Consider the following 15,474-nt stretch of genomic DNA (forward strand, 5'->3'; position numbering starts at 1 on the left):
CCAGGATTCTGGATTTTATCTGGCTCTGGGAGGGGAGTGGGGTCTGGTGGCTGAGATTGAGGAGGGTCAGGAACCCAGACGCCTGGGTCCTGCTGGTGTGCTGGGGGTGTGTGTGCTGTAGGCTGTGCCCTTGTGCCCAGTCTATATTTATCAATGGCGTCAGGCCCAGCCCCTCACATGTTAATCTTGAAACTGGAGCTGGGGAAGACTGATGAGGTCATGGCCAGTGGGGAGCCCAGGCACTGCTGCCAGGCAGCATCTGGGCCTATGCCCACCCATGGCTCTGGCTGCCATGGGTCACCTCTGCCTGGGGGACAGACCCCACTCACTGGGTGTGGGGAGCAACTGGTTCTGGCTTGGGTGCACGTGGAACTGAACCCAAGAGCACTCCCTGGAATACACCACATGCAGGAGGCAATGCTGTACATGTGCCCACTACACACACACACACACAGAGTCAATAGAGGACATGGTGCTTTCTTGCACACTAGCTCTGGATCAGGGGAGGCAGCACTGCTTTCATATACCATCTCAGCAGGGGGCAGTGCTGCTCTCTCACTTGCACTCTCTGTCTCACACACACACACACACACACGCGCACACACACACACACACACACACACACACACACACTCTCCCCAGCCCCACTGCCCAGTTCTCTGCCTATGGTCCAACTGGGCCTTTGTCATATCACGTGCCTATGCAGTTGGCTGGAGATGGGGTGCAGGGGTGGGGGATCCAGGGCTCTCAGGCCGGAGGTGGGGGTAGGGCAGGCAGCAGGCGGCTTTAAATACTCACATATGAACATGATCCGCCGCGTCAGTGAAATCCGGGCTGGCCCCGACGGCTGGGAACAGGTGCCACCTGTCGTGGGGCCCCGCCCCCTGCGCCTGTCTGCAGCCTTCTGCAAAGGGCAGAGGGCACACGGCATGCAGGGCATGGCTCCTCCTGGGCCTCAGTGCCACTCAGGCCTGTTCCGATCCCAGTGCTTCGGGGCCTGAGCAGTGCTCAGACCAATGGAGTCTCTCTCCCTGTGAAGCTGGGACATGAGGCACTGGTGTTTCCAAATGCTCTGCTCTTACACCGCAGAAATGCCACTGCGGTTCCTCTGAACAGTGGAGAAAGATCCACCTTCTGACCAGGCAAAGCTACATCAGGTGGTGGCAGTAGTAGGTTGTTACCCCAGAGTAACATTTGGTCCTGAGAGGGGCATGCAACAGCTTAGCTCCTCTACTTCCTAAAGCAAGGACTGGGAGTCTTGATATCTGGGTTGTATCCTAGCTGGGGGAAAGCAGTGGGGTCTGGTGGGTTGGAGCAGTGGGGCCTGAGAGCCAGGACTCCTGGGTTTTCTCCCAGCCCTGGGGTGAGTGGGGTCTGGTGGCTACTCCAGGGCTGGTGCCACTCTCCTGGGCTCTCTCTTGCTGTGGTGCACAGTGCACGTTCCTCCTCGCGCCTGCTGGGTGTCAGGTGTCAGTGCAGATGGCGTTTCTCACACATAGGGGGGGTGGGGTGGTTCCAGCTGCTGTGTCCCCCCCCCAGTGATGTCACCGCCCCCTTCCCCCCCCTCTGCAAGGGGGCTTCCCCGCCCCCAAGCTGCCGCTCCTTGACATCGTGTCCCATCTCCCTGCCCTGGGCGCACGGATCTAGGGGGCCGACCCCCCAGCACACTGCTGGCCAGATAGACGGACAGAGCCTGGGACAGGACAGTCCTGCAGCCACAGACCAGTCGGGCCCGGGAAGACCTCACAGAGAGCTGGTGGGTGGCAAACCCAGGTCCCCCTTCCCTTCCCCCTTCCCCTCCCTTTTCAGGTGGCCCCCCCAGCACCCCCCCCTGCAAGTGGCCCTAGACCCCCCCACCAGCAACCCCCAGCACCCCAGCCTGCCCCCAGATGTCCTGCTGCTCAATAGATCTATCTCCCCCATAATCAATCCCTCCCAGATCAGGCTCTGGCCTCCTCATTCACTGATATCCATCTCCATCTATAGCCTCCCCCAGCAATGACTCCTCTAGGCACTCACTTGAATCACTGAGCATGGGAGAGGAGTGGGTGATCTGCATTAAAGCACCAGGTCTGGTCCTGGACTCTTGGGTTTGCTCCCAGCTCTCAGGGGACAGTGGATGTGAGAGGTGGGGGTGGGGCTTGGGGCCCACAAATGCCACAGTCTGGGGTCCCCCCCATCTCCCAGGGTCCATCTCTCAAGGTCAGTCACTCTGTGTGGCAGGGGGGAAAGGCTGCCCGGAGAACCCTCGGTGACCCCACATCTCTGTCTCGTGGTGGGGTCCCCAGCCCAGGGCAGCAGCCAGGCCGTCCCCCCTTTGCACCTCCCGAGCCCTGAAGATGACACTGCTGGCCTCAGAGCGCTCCCTGCTGATCCGGAGCAAGTTCCGGTCTGGTAAGTGCAGGCAGGATCAGGCCCTGGGGCCTGGCGGGCAAGGCTGTGGATTAGGACCTGGGATCAGGGCCCCACCGCTTCGGCAAGGGGGTGGAGAGGCAGAATCAAGCCCTTGTGTTTCTTAGAGGTGGGCCCTGGGTAGTCTGTCCCCTGAGACCGGTGCAGTTTATGCCTGGCCTTGTTTCAACCAGACTGGGCTCCAGCCCCTCCTCCTGGGCCCCCAGGTCCCTGAGGCCTCATCCCAGTAAGTTCAGAGTCAGACACTCCTCAGAGTCCTGGGTCTTCATGCTGCAGTCAAGTAGCACCCTACCGCTTCCACTTGGATGCCCTAAATCCCTGAGGCCTCTCTGTAGCAGGTCTGGACACCTCAGCAGAGTGGGCTTGGAGGCCTGGATGCCCGGGTCTTTGAGGGCCCTCCCAGTTCAGCCCTTCAGCTGCCCCTGGCTTGGGTGCATTTCCCACTGGGAGATTTCCCTCAGCCCTGCAGGAGTTAATGGTGTGGGTTGGGGGGGGTGGATTCCATCCATTGGTCTGTCTGTCCAACCCACCCCCAAGGGACACAGGCTTCTCCCTCACTTCCTGTCCTAACTCACTTTTTGGCTGTTCCCCAGTTCTCCCCCCTCCCCCACCAGAGGCAGGGATGGGGGCCCGGGCCTGCAGCCCCGAGCACCACCACCCAGGGCACTGCGGGGTTCAGGGGCAGCCCTACAGGGATGTGTATGGGGGGAGGGGTGACCCATGGGGGGTCATGTTACCAGCTCTCAAAATAGCTCTGGCCTGCTCTTTGCCACCCCCCAGCTGCCAGGCCCAGCCGGGACACCTGCAGGGAGGAAGGGGGGGCAGGAATAGAAGGGATGTCCATGCCCAGCCCCCACCCCCACCCCAGGCAGAGTCCTGAAGGTACCTGTGGGGGTGCATGGGCTCCAGCCCCCCCTGACCACACCTTCCTCTCTCCCTAGTCCTGCAGCTGAGGATGCAACATCGCCGGTCCCAAGAGCAGCTCTCAGAGCAGCACGTGCGCCCAGGTAAGGAGGCAGGGGTGGGGGTACTTAGGCTGGGGGCCAAGGGGAAGCTATTGTGTGGGAAGGGCTGGCAAAGCCCCTAGGGTAGGGAAGGGAAGGGAGGGGATTGGGACCAGCCAAGGGAACCAGGGACCATGCACCCTACCTTTCCTCAAAGACCCCAGGATCACATCCTCCTCCTCCTCAAGTTCTCAGCCCCACTTGGCTTCCAGGGTCCCCTGTGCAGCAGAGTGTGAGAGCACCTGGTCTGGACAGGCTCTAACTATTTTGTCTCTTGGCTTTCCCCCAGATGTGGACAAGACCCCCCTGAATCACACGGAGCTGAGTGGGACCCCAGAGCAGAGCCGGGTGAATGCAAAGAGAGGGGAAGGGGCACAGCAGCTGCAGGGCAGCCTGAGTAATGCAGTATGTAAAAGTACTACCACACCCATGGAAGGGACCCCCAAGCCCTGGAGATTTCCTGGGATCTTCCTCCTCCCCACATCCCAGAGGGGAAACTGAGCCAGTGGAAAAGGATGATGGGAACAGGAGTCCTGGCTCAGCCTCCCTGCTCTAAACCACCAGACCCCACTCCCCTCCCACCACTGGCATAGAACCCAGGAGTCCTGGCTCCCAGCCCCACCCTGCATCCCACCAGTCTCCTCCTCCACACCCTGCATCACCCCTGGTTGGGCTATGGGGGCTGTTTTATGCTGATGCCCCTCACCCCACAGGCTGACAGGACCCTGAAGCCACGAGGCCAGCCCAGACCCCACAACACTGGAACTGCCAAAGGTCACTTCAGAGAAGGTAGGTGCCACTCAGATGCCTGGGTCCCCTAGCCAGCATACAGGAGAACTAGGAGTAGGTGTGATGCCCCTGATGGGGGTCCCCTGATGCCCTATCATCATCATGTTATGCCTCTCCTGACAGACACCCCCAGAGCCCTGCTGGAGATCAGGAACAGGACGGGCAAACACCCGCGCTGTGTGGCACCACTGGACCTGCCCCTGCCAGAGCCTGAGCCCTGCCCCAGTGAGTTCCAGATACCTGGGTTCCACCCCTGGCACGTGGGGGATAGAGTGGTGGTTGGGGGGAGCTGGGAGCAATGGACTCTGTCCTGGCTCAGGGAGGGGAGTGGGGTATGGGGGTGGAGGGTAAGTGTAGGGGGCTGGGAGCCAGGACTCCCAGGCATGGGGAAGGTGGGATCTGGCTAGCTGAAAGGGGGGAAGCATGTCCCTTGGAAACTTCAGGGTTGCTCTGTTGCCCCCTCTCAGCAGATCCGGGCTCTGCTGCCCCAGAGGCCTTCCCCTTTGATGAAGACTTCAGCAGCTCATCATCCTTGTCTTCCCCCAGCCTCACCCCTTCCCCCACCAGGACCTCAGGCAACTCCTCCCCATCCTCTTCCACAGGAGCAGCTTTCCAGGTGAGCTGCAGGGCTGCTGATGGGGAGTAAGGGGGGAGGTTCCCATCTTTCTAGGGTCTTTGCTGCCCTCTGGTGTTATGTGTTCACCATTGCATCTAAGTTTTTAACATGAAATAGGCAGGGTCCCTCCTGGGTCAGCTCTAGGAGGGCAGTGGTTCTGTAGGGTGAGCACTGGACACCTGAGTTCACTCTGAGATGTGGTGGGGGCTGGAGCACAGGGAAGGGGAAGTAGGACACTGGGGTCCAATGCTGCTTTGTGTCTTAATGGCACTTCCATTCCCATGTCCCTGCAGCCAGAGCTGCCCTCGGTCCTGGACCTCCAGCAGCCCACGGTGGTGTCAGCTTCAGAGGCTGATGCCCAGACTCCTGGGGGCAGCCCTCTGGGCCAGAATCCCTCTGCGCTTCCCAAGGTGGGTGATGGGACTGGAGGGGGATTGTTGTGCATGCTGGGGGGTTTCAGCAGCATTATTGGGGATTGGGGGTTCAAGCAGCAGAGAATGTGGGGACCTGGGGGGATCTCACTGGGGTTGGGCTCAGGGCAAGGGCACCTGAGTTCTCTCTCAGATCTGGAGAGCTGTGAGGTCTTGCAGGTTAGTGTAGGGGGCTAGGAGCCCAGAAGCCTTGGTTCCTCCCCCTGGTTCACAAGCAGGAGCCCCTGGGATCAGGTCTGACCCTGCCTTCCTACCTGCAGGTGCCACCCCGGCCCTCTGAGGCATCACGGGCCACCCGCCCGCGAAAGGCAAAGGAGCCACGGCCTAAGGTGAAGAAACTTAAGTACCACCAGTATGTGCCGCCCGCAGCCAAGCCTGCCCGGGCACCCACCTTGGACACTGCCTGTGCCCGCCTGCTTCAGCACCAGCAACTTGTGTTGCAGCTCCAGGTCCTGCACCAGCGACAGGGGAGTACCTCCCCAGGGCCCCCCACAATGGGCCTGCCACTGGGCACCAGGTACCTCACACCCTATACCCCAACCCTGCACCCCAGTGCTCCATGGCCCCCTGCATTGGACCTAGTGCCGGGCAGCAGGTGCCCACTCCCACCGCTGCCCCCTAGGATCCCTTGCTGCTGGATGTTGGGACCCCCCATACCTGTCCTAAATCACAAATGTCGTCCTGCAGCCCTTGGGTGTCAGGGACCCCCAAACCTGGCCTTGTACTCCTAGCTCCCCTTAATCCAGCCACCAGCTCCCCTCCACCACTCCTGTTCTTCCTAAACCCTACCCTCTCTCCCCACAGCCTCTCCACAGATCAAATGGTTGGTTTCCCAGCCACACCATCAGGCACAATGCCTCCCACTGTTGTCCCAGTGCCTCCCATCCCAGCCACACCCCCCAAGTCTGACCTGCTTCCAGCCAACTTGGATGACCTGACGGTGAGTGGGAGGTGGGAGACAAGGGCCTCACCTCCAATGCCCCTATCCCTGCTGTGACACCCAACACCCCCCCAGAATTGGGGCTTACAGAGGGAGCATCCAGCCTGGGGGGACAGGAAGGAATTTCTTGGGCCAGGGGGTCTGCACCCCAACTTTCAGCCCCTAGCAAAATGGGGAGCAACCAAGGGGATGGGGTTTCATGCACCTCCCAGCTAGAATTCCCCATGGGAAGGGGTGCCCCTAAAGGGAACTAGACACAGTACATACCCCTCAAGCTACTGGGGAACAAAGGGCTGGCTCAGCCTTAAGTGAGGGGCATGGAAGGGGTGGGGCAGAAGAGAACAGTTTTAGGGATGGAGAGATGGGGATTTGGAAAGGACAGGGCAGAGTAGGGAGGGTTAGGGGAAGTGGGGACACATTGGGGACAGGACTGACACTCCCCACTTACCACCATTTCCCATCAGGAGCAGAACTTTGTCTCCAACCCAGTCTCCCCAGCAATGCCCTATGGCTTCCCATGAATGCCCCACACTACCTAATATGGCCATCCCCAGTGCTCCTGACACTGCCCAGGCCCTTGGGGAAGAAATGCCATTTCCAGCCCCTCTGCGCCTTCAAATTGCCTCATTCCCCACTCCCCTCAACATAGTCTCCGCAGGTTCGGCCAAGACTCCCACCCTAGCTGGCTTCCCTGAACATTGCAGCATGCACTCAACATCCCAGAGCCCCAGTGTGATGCACAGTACCCCCAGAGAGGCACCACTACCTGCTGTTCACCTTCCCCCTGATACCCACAGGTGTCAGAGCTCCGCCAGCAGCTGCGCCAGCGGGGGCTGCCCGTGTCAGGCACAAAGCCGGCACTGCTGGAGCGCTTGCGGCCATTCCAGGTGCGAGGGCCACAGGGGGGCGCGGTGGTGCCCCCGGCTGAGCGGGCACTGCAGGAAAAGCAACGGCTCATTGAGTCCCTGCGCCGTGAGCTGTGCCGGGAACAGCAACAAGCAGATGACCTGCGCCAGGAGCTAGAGCGGCACCAGCGCCTCCGGGGCACCTGCCCCTCAGCCCTGTCCGGATCTCCACCCCACCCCTGCCCCCTGCCAGGGGATGCTGGTACTGAGACTGAGACTGGGATGGTGCCCACTGGGGATGCCTTTGTGGTGAGCTGCTTCAAGAGAGTGCAGACTGAGCCTAGGGCGTGGGGCATTTGCAAAGTGGGTGGGGCACATGGCAGGGGCAGGGCCTGGGTTAAGGGGCAGGACCAAGTGGGTGTGGCATGTGCCAAGGCAATAGGGTGGTGTAGGCCAGGAGGTGGGGAGTGAGCCAAAAGGGGCAGGCACAGTGTGCTGAGGGGGCACTGGAGCAGAGGGGTGGGGACTGTGGAGGTGGGGTCTGCTGAAGGGAGAGGGCTGAGGGCAGGGCCTGGGCTCCCATGCAAGGGAGGGGGGCTCCTCACAAGGTGACTTAGGAGGGAGCAGGAACTTATCTGTGGACTCCAAATGACTCGTGATGTCCCTCTCCAGGTTTTCTGCCCCCCATCATGCGAGCCCATTGGCCCTGACCCTGAGCTGCCCCTGCAGATCACAGCCAGCCCTGCCAGACCCCCACCAGCACCCCGCTCCTTAGAGGAGGAGCTGCAGGAAGCCATCCAGAGAGCCCAGGTACGGTCTATGGCATGGCTCCTGAGGTGCCTCACCCGAGGTGATTCCATCTCAGCACCACAGCAGGGGGCCCTGTGTGACCAGCTGCCAGTGTGCTTCACCCCAAACCTCAGGGCCTAGTCAGGGGTCCCTGTATAACCCACCCCTAATGCCCCCATCTCAGAAGCAGCCACATCTCCATGCCAGGTGCAGGGGCCTTGTGTTCTCACCTGCTTCCCTCTCTGCAGCTGGTGCCAAGCGAGTCGATTGAGGACATCCTCGAGGAGCCCCTGGTGTGTGCAGGTGAGATCTGGACCCCCACAGCAGTGCCCTGCCAAGGGCTCCAGGCCACACTGTTCCTCAGGGAGCAGGCCAGGCAGCTCTGTTCTCCAGAGGTGTGAGGGGTTCTGCAAATGGGCAGGGGACATGGTGATACGGGGAGCAGGGAGAGGGGGTGCCATGTGGGAAGGGGGTGGGCCTGTGCCACTTTGTTCCCAGACCTCTCTAACCCCTGTCCATGTCCCTCCAGGTGACCTGTTGCCGGCATCACCCCCTCTATCAGATGCCCCCACCCCAGCACCCCCATCGCCACGGCGGGCCTCCTCACCCACCAGCTTACAGGAGGCATTGCCTGCCAAGCGGCCACGTTGCAGCAGCAGTGGGAGTGAGGCCTGCACACCCACAGCTGCCATCTTGGATTTCCCCGGCCACTATGACTTCCTCACTCCATCTTCCTCCTCGTCATCATCCCCATCCTCGTCCCAGGACTCCCTGTGTGGGGTCTTCTCCCCTGAGCCCCTGGAGATGCCCCCGTCACCCGAAGCTGGGCGGGGGACCGGGCCTCGGCCACCCTTTGACCCTGTAGATTGGCTTGAGGCCTTGACGTCTGGCTCAGCCTCAGACCTGGGCCCCAGCAGCCCTATCAGAGCCAGCATCTTCTCCACTGACTTCTTTGACTCCCCTGACTTGAGTGTTAACCACATGATTGACCTCATGGTGGAGCAGTGGTAAGAACCACGGGACCACCATGCCCACCCCTTGCTCGCCCTAGCTGTTTTTGCCAGGCCCAGCCAGGGGGACAATCTCCCTGCACTGGGAAGGGGCTGCTCCTGCCACCATTGCTGTGGACATTAGCCAGGGTCACACCAATTCCAGACACCATCTTGGACGGGGGAAGCCATCAGTTGCAGTGATGCCAATTCTGGACACCATCGTGAATGCCTGAGCCAGTTATTTTGGGTCTTGCCAACTCTAGATGCCATCTTGGATGGTGGGAACCCATTGGTCAGGGTTATGTTAATTCCAGCTGCCAACTTTGATGCAGGAAGCTATTATTTTTTATCTGAATACTAGATGCTATCTTGGATGGGAAAAGCCACTTTGGAATTATATCAACTCCAGCTACTATCTGGGATGGAGAACCTATTGGTCAGGGTGACATCAATTCGCAAACCCACTTTGGATGGAGTAACCTCGTTCCGTGTCATGACAAGTCCAGCCACGTGAGATGGGGGATCCTATTGTTTTGGATGATGCCAGCTGCACATGCCACATTGAAATGGGGATGGCATTGTTCTGGGACTGACAATGACTTCAGACCCCATCCAGATGGCAGCCCACTGTTTTGGGGTAATGTCAACTCCAGCCACCATTTTGCATGGATCAAATCATATTTTGGAGTTGCATCAACTGCAGATGGTATCTTTAATAGAACAAACCACTGCTCAAGGGGAATGTCAGCACCAGGCCCTTTTTCAGATGGAATACATCCTTGCATGGGGTAATGACAAATTTGGCCATTATCTCAGACAGGTCAAATAGCTTTTCATGGTGACTGCAACCCCACATGCCATTTTGAATATGTTAAACCTTTGTTTTGGGTGATGCCAACCTCTGCTACCACGTTGGCTGAATCAGACTATAGGTATTATAGCTCTCAGTGCCATCTAGATGTGCCCAATCATTGGTGTTTGCGAGACATTAATTTCAGGTGCCATCCTACTGGGGATAAGCCATTTAATTGGACCTAATACTCCATATGAGAACAGGATGGGAGAGGAGACGCTAACTGTGAAATGCCATTTTATTTGGGCCATACCCGCTCTGACATGCACTACGCAGGAAAAAGGAGATGCTAACAATGGAAGCCATTTTGGATGCACCATACCATCTTTGGACATTATTAGATATGGAGACGCCAGCTCTAGACTTCATCATGGATGGGCTGTACTGTCATGGACCTAGTTTTGTCAGGGGAGGGAGGTGCTCACCCTAGGAGCCATCTTGGATAAGATGCACCATTCTTTGAGCTAATATGGGGATGAGGATGTGCTTGCTGCAGGTGCCATTTTGGTTAGACGCTACCATCTTTTGGTCTGCTGTAGGCAGCCTGACTCCCTCTGTCTTGTTATTAGCCCTTTGAACACTATGCCCTTTTCCCAACTAGCTTCCCACTGGCCCCTAGGTTCCCCCCTTCCTCTTGTGGGCAAGACTCCCCATACCAAATCAAACCACTCCACCCTTTGAACCTCTCTCTCCTTGTTAAACTTGCCCTGCCCCCAGTGATCCCACCCATACCCTTTCTAGGGAGTCACACATATCTCTCCCAGGACCCCCTGCCTCTGCCCCCCTGCCCCATATAATGTTCAGTCACTCCTCCAGTGGTATGTGTATTGCCAGATCACATGCCCCTCATGGCACTGTTGAGGGAAAGCTTGCAGCTGCACTGGGGCACTACTGTAGTGAAGCTCACAAAAGCAAACCTGGAACCCTCTTGACAGCCCCAGACTGGGGACCACCTCCAGGCAGCAGAGTCCTGTGCTAGGGGTTGGGGGAGGGGAGGGGGGAACGACGACAGTTCCCTAAGGTAGCTGATCTGGAGGGGGTAGCCATGAGGTGTATGTTTGGCAGCAGCTTCCAGTAGCCAAAGGTTACTGAAAAATTTGGACCGAATTGGTTTTTATAGTCAGTGAGAAGATTCCGGACCCTGCAGGGGGGGAAGCTCACAGCCTGCGCCAGGGCACTCTCATAGGGAAGCTCACAGTCAGAGAGCTCAGCCCTTGTCCATATCCTGCAGCCTCCCCACACAGAGGGAGGCTCCCCTCCTGAGCGCTAGTCAATACTGGGCCCCAGAACAGCTGTTTATGAGTCTTCCATCCAAATCAAGCTGGGGGACCCCTCTCACTCCCCATCATGTCAGGGAGGCCATTCCCCTGCACCCCATACTGGGGGCCCTGTGGGGCAGGGCAGGGCAGGGCAGGGAATTAGGCTGCCCCACCTCCCTAACCCTGCTGTCCCACCCAATAAAGTGTCTTCTCACTGCATGGGCTACTTCAGCACTGAGTTATTCTGTGGGGGAAAAGCAAGGGGAGGGGGGGCAATGGGAAACAAAGGCATGGAAGGGGGCACAACGATTTCACAATCCTCTCAGGCCCCTGCTGTAACCCACCAGACCTCACTCCTTTCTGGAGCTAGGAGAGAACCCAGGTGTCTGAGACTAGTGAGCACTGGCAATAATAGTCTCTCTGTTATATACATAGAAAACAGTTCAGGCTGGTTCCTCCTCAACCCCCAGCCAGCCCAGAGGAGTGGTGCTGGTGCTGAGGGGCTGAAAGCCTCCAGGGAGGGGTGGGGCTGTCATGCCCTCAACAATCTGCTTTCCACATCATCATCATCCTTCACTGCCCTCTCCTGGCAGTGGTAGAAACAGAAGCTGCAAAAGGGGAGAGGCATGAGATGGGGGAGGGACATGAGGAGCAGTGGGAGGGGAGCAAGTCAGGGGGGAGAGGGCAGGGAAATCGGGGGCCCCACTTCTTCCCTCCTCCCTGAAATGAGGGTTCCTCCCATTCCCCCTCATGGAGCCCAGAAAGCAAAGTGGGTATGGCCACAGACACCAGGTCCTGCTTCCAGAGAGGTGGAAGCTGCAATGCCCAGGAGAAAGTGCGATGCCCAGGCCCCATCCCCAATGCATGATGCCCAAAGGCTCTCCAGGTTGGGGGCAGGGAGCAGTGCCTGGGCAGGGACCCTGGTGTCCAGACTCACCAGCCAGCAAGGAGTAGCAGAATGAGGCCAGTGCTGCTACTGATGACAATCCAGACAGTCCAGTGGGCCAAAGCGCCTGGCACCCATGGTGTGGGGGGCACTGTCAGGGGCCCCCATAAGGGGGCCACTGTAGGGAGGACTGAGTTGTTCCCCAGGGGTGTCACTGTAGCAAAGAGGGGAGATCTCTGAGGTGGCTGCCTCAGATGCCTGGGGTCTATCCCAGTTCTAGGAGGGGCAGTAGGGTCTGGTGGGTGAGAGCAGGGGGCCTGGGAGCCAGGGTGCTTGGGTTTCTCTCCATTCTGGAGGGTACTGGGGCAGATGTTCAATCACAGCTGTCAGGACCCCCTTCACCTGTGACCTGGAATTGCATCTGAGAGCAGAGCATGTTCTTGGCATCACGCATCTCACAGCGATAGCTCCCAGAGTCATTCACCGTCACCTCCTTTCTCACCAGGAATGGGTCTGGACCAGACACAATGTGCTGCTCTGTGTGCCCCCACACCTGCCAAGACAGTGGAGCTGCAGATCAGGGTGAGGGGCTGTGGCAAGGCTGGCAGGGAGCTGGGTGCTGCAGGGAGGAATGAGGAGCACTGTACCCGGTAGAAAATGTAGTTCTTGATGCCATAGCTGACATGGTGCCAGGTCAGGGCGCAGTCCAGGATTAGGTCCTCATCCTCCTCCACCTCTAGCTTCCGATCTGCCCAACGTACGGGATCAGCACTAGTATAGGCGCTGACTCTATGGGTGCTCTGGGGCTCAAGCACCCACCGAAAAGAAACAGTGGTGCTCAGCACCCAATAGCCATGCCCACTTGCTTACAGATGGTAAAAAAACCCAAAAAACAGAAGAGGCAGTGCATTACTCCAACCTGGCTCTGCAGCATCTGTAAAGACTGAGCACTTCAGCTGGGCTTTCTGGTGCTTTTAGCTAAAGCTGATCTAATCAGCTATTCAATAAAAGCACCAAAAAAGCCCTACTAATTTGCCCAGTCTTTACAGACACTGAAGAGCTGGGTTGAAGTAAGATGCTGCCTCTTCTGGGCATGCACACGGCTCGGCGTGGGAACGTGCCAAGTTTAAAGTAAAGTGCCATTTTTGGGTTTGTTTGTTTTTTTTAATGTCTGCAAGCATTCACCAGCAAAACCCAAAGTCAGCGCCAATGAGCACTAGGGGCCCATCTACCAGGCATCCTGCCCCCTGCCTGCCCTGGATCTGGCTTCTGACTGTCTATGTTATGCTGGCCTGGTGCCTATGAGTGATACCCCCTCTACTCATCTGTCCTACCCCTTCTTCTGCCCATGGCTCCTCTGCACTCACCTCCACAGTGCACATCTTTGCTGCAGGTGTGGATGTCAGTCTTACATGTCTTGCAATCAGTCAGGAGCTGCAACAGCTGACCTGTAGAGACAGGGGTTTATAGCCCAGCTGGAGGCACCATGCAGGGGAAAAGGAACTGGATCTGGGGGATAAAGGAGATCAGAGTTTGGGAGAATCAAAGAATAGAAAGGGGTGGGAAGGGAGTGCATCCTGGCTTTTTTGGTGAATTAGAGCCAGGTGATTGGGTTCAGAGCATGGTAGAGGGAGGTGGCCTGGAACAGGATGGGTCCTGGGCATGGGGGGCAGTGCTGGGGTGTTCTCTTACTCCTTATGGTGGTCTTGACCCTACAGGGTCCCCTAGGCCCACTCTCCTCTCCTGCAAATCTATCCCACATGCCCCTCCCTGCCTCAAGCACCCTCTCTCTGCATTTTCACTCACCACATTTGTTCAGGCAATAAACTGCAAAAAAAGAAAGTGTGAGTAAGAGACAGAAATTGGTCCTGCCCTGGGGGCAGGGGCCAGGGGTTGTCATAGGCAGTGGGAGAAAATATTATTTGTGGGGGCTAAGTAAAACTTAAAAGATAATTCTACTGTGCTGCTTGTGGGGGGGGGGGGGCAGGGCATGCCTCCCATCTGACCCCCACCCCTCTTTCCTGCAGGGCTCGCACGCTGGTGCTGTACAAAACGGCAGAGGAGCATGCAGCAGGGGCACTGGGTGTGGCATTGCAGCAGCGGGGCATGGCAGTGGCACTGGAGCAGTAGAGCCATGTGGAGCTGAGCATATGTGGGGCACTGGCCTGGCTGCATGCCAAGCAGTGCTGGGTGCTGCTGCTGTCACTGGCTGCCAAGAAATTAGTGGGTGAGGGGACTAAGCCCATTAGCCCCAGCCTTCCACTGCCTATGGGGGTTGTGGGGCAGGAGTGAAGCGGACCAGTCTCACCCAATGTTTGGAAGCGGTTGATGATCTTCTGGAAGGTTTCTCTCACCTCCTGGAGGCCCCACATCACCTCATTGAAGAGCTGCTCATCTAGGGAAGGTGACAGACAGGTTTGAACCCCAGACTGCCATACTGGTGTGGGGTAGAGGAAGAACCCCCTTCTCTAGCCCCTTCCACTCTCCTTACAGAGACCAGTGACAATGCTGCCATCATTAGGGTCCAGAGTCAACAGGAAATTGATGTCATACCCTCACCCGCTCTCCAGAATCCAAGCCTTGCCCTGCAAAGTGGTCCCTCAACCTAACAACAGAGAATTGCCCTGTTACCAGAGGCTAAATTGACCTAGTTGTGGCCTGGAGCTCTGGAGGGAAGACTTTTGGAAGGGCTGTGTGAGCAGTTTTTGACATAGTTTCCTAGCAAGACATCCAGATGTCCTTTTCACCACAGAAGAACACAACAGTTTGGGCCTGGCAGCAGAGACTGCCCTGTGACTGGATCCTGGTGACACTTATGTTAGTTGACATTTCTTGGGTGTCATTGCCAAGTTAAGTATTATTGCTAGCAGGGTGTAGTCTACAAAAACTCATGCCTCTCTGAATGAGTCTATAAGATGACATCCAGCCTTGCTTTCTCCTACAGTTTTGTTACATGTTGTTTGTTAATGCCTGAGGAAAAGAAAAGGAGGTTTGGGGGTGCAGGAGCTGAGGCAAGCAGGAGTCCCAGGGAGAACGGAGGGAGCAAGCAAGTTGGTGCATGGTGACTGTTTAGCACTATGCTGGCAGGAGCTGTAGCACACAATGTTGGCACCACCAATAAAGACTGGCTTGAAACAAGAGCTGTCTGCTGTGCTGTTTGGGACATCACCGCTCTGCTTCCCCAGCCAGGAAGGCAGTGGGGGTGCTACCAGGTGTTGGGGGATCCAGGGAAAAAAAATAGCAGGGGGCCTTGAAGCCAGAGGCTTACCCCTCTCGAAGCCACAGCCAGGGGGGCTGAGGAAAGGGGGAGGCTTTCTGAGGGGAGTAAGTCCCGAGACGGCTTCCCCTGAGCGTTTGGGGCTGAAGGTTACTGGGCTCAGCACTGGCCGGGGCTTGGCACGAAGCAGCGATGCAACGGCGAATGCCCGGAGCGGCCGCCAGAGGGCACCGGAGATCCCCGCCCGCCGGCCGGGCCAGGGGCACAGTGGCCGGGCGGCGCGGCGCGGCAGGCGGGCACCTCGGAACTCGTTGTCCCTGATGCGGGTCATGACCCGCCTGAACGCGGCGGCGGCCTCGTGCAGGGTCTTCTCGTCTGCGGGGGCGGGGAGAGGGGTCAGGGTCGCTCAGCCCAGCCTAGCCTCCCCACGGACGCTGGGCG

The 15,474-nt window shown here is 58.1% G+C and overlaps 2 protein-coding genes across 6 annotated transcripts; one reads left to right on the forward strand and one right to left on the reverse strand.

Annotated features, from left to right (window-relative positions):
- Window positions 1-1,572: 1,572 nt before the first annotated feature.
- MAMSTR (MEF2 activating motif and SAP domain containing transcriptional regulator) lies at window positions 1,573-11,155 on the forward strand. 4 transcript variants are annotated; one of them, XM_006026760.2, is made up of 14 exons: window positions 1,573-1,756; window positions 2,289-2,394; window positions 3,354-3,419; window positions 3,706-3,821; window positions 4,130-4,205; window positions 4,329-4,430; window positions 4,673-4,821; window positions 5,115-5,231; window positions 5,513-5,769; window positions 6,057-6,192; window positions 6,990-7,346; window positions 7,710-7,847; window positions 8,075-8,129; window positions 8,356-11,155. In XM_006026760.2, exons 2-14 carry the CDS (start codon window positions 2,340-2,342, stop codon window positions 8,835-8,837), a joined length of 2,106 nt encoding a protein of 701 aa, XP_006026822.1. In that variant the 5' UTR covers window positions 1,573-1,756; window positions 2,289-2,339; the 3' UTR covers window positions 8,838-11,155. The 4 variants fall into 4 exon arrangements, with proteins under 4 accessions (XP_006026822.1, XP_006026824.1, XP_006026823.1 ...); XM_006026762.2 differs by having other exon boundaries at window positions 3,706-3,764; XM_006026761.2 differs by having other exon boundaries at window positions 4,676-4,821; window positions 8,356-8,837.
- Window positions 11,156-11,307: 152 nt separating this feature from the next.
- On the reverse strand, window positions 11,308-15,230 carry IZUMO1 (izumo sperm-egg fusion 1). 2 transcript variants are annotated; one of them, XM_025207783.1, is made up of 5 exons: window positions 14,125-15,230; window positions 13,623-13,643; window positions 13,184-13,264; window positions 12,464-12,564; window positions 11,308-12,369 (listed from the first exon to the last, which is right to left on the reverse strand). In XM_025207783.1, exons 1-5 carry the CDS (start codon window positions 14,186-14,188, stop codon window positions 12,190-12,192), a joined length of 447 nt encoding a protein of 148 aa, XP_025063568.1. In that variant the 5' UTR covers window positions 14,189-15,230; the 3' UTR covers window positions 11,308-12,189. The 2 variants fall into 2 exon arrangements, with proteins under 2 accessions (XP_025063568.1, XP_025063567.1); XM_025207782.1 differs by having other exon boundaries at window positions 13,623-15,230.
- Window positions 15,231-15,474: the final 244 nt, after the last annotated feature.

Source organism: Alligator sinensis, unplaced genomic scaffold, assembly GCF_000455745.1.
Source record: "Alligator sinensis unplaced genomic scaffold, ASM45574v1 scaffold709_1, whole genome shotgun sequence".
Classification (NCBI taxonomy): domain Eukaryota; kingdom Metazoa; phylum Chordata; order Crocodylia; family Alligatoridae; genus Alligator; species Alligator sinensis.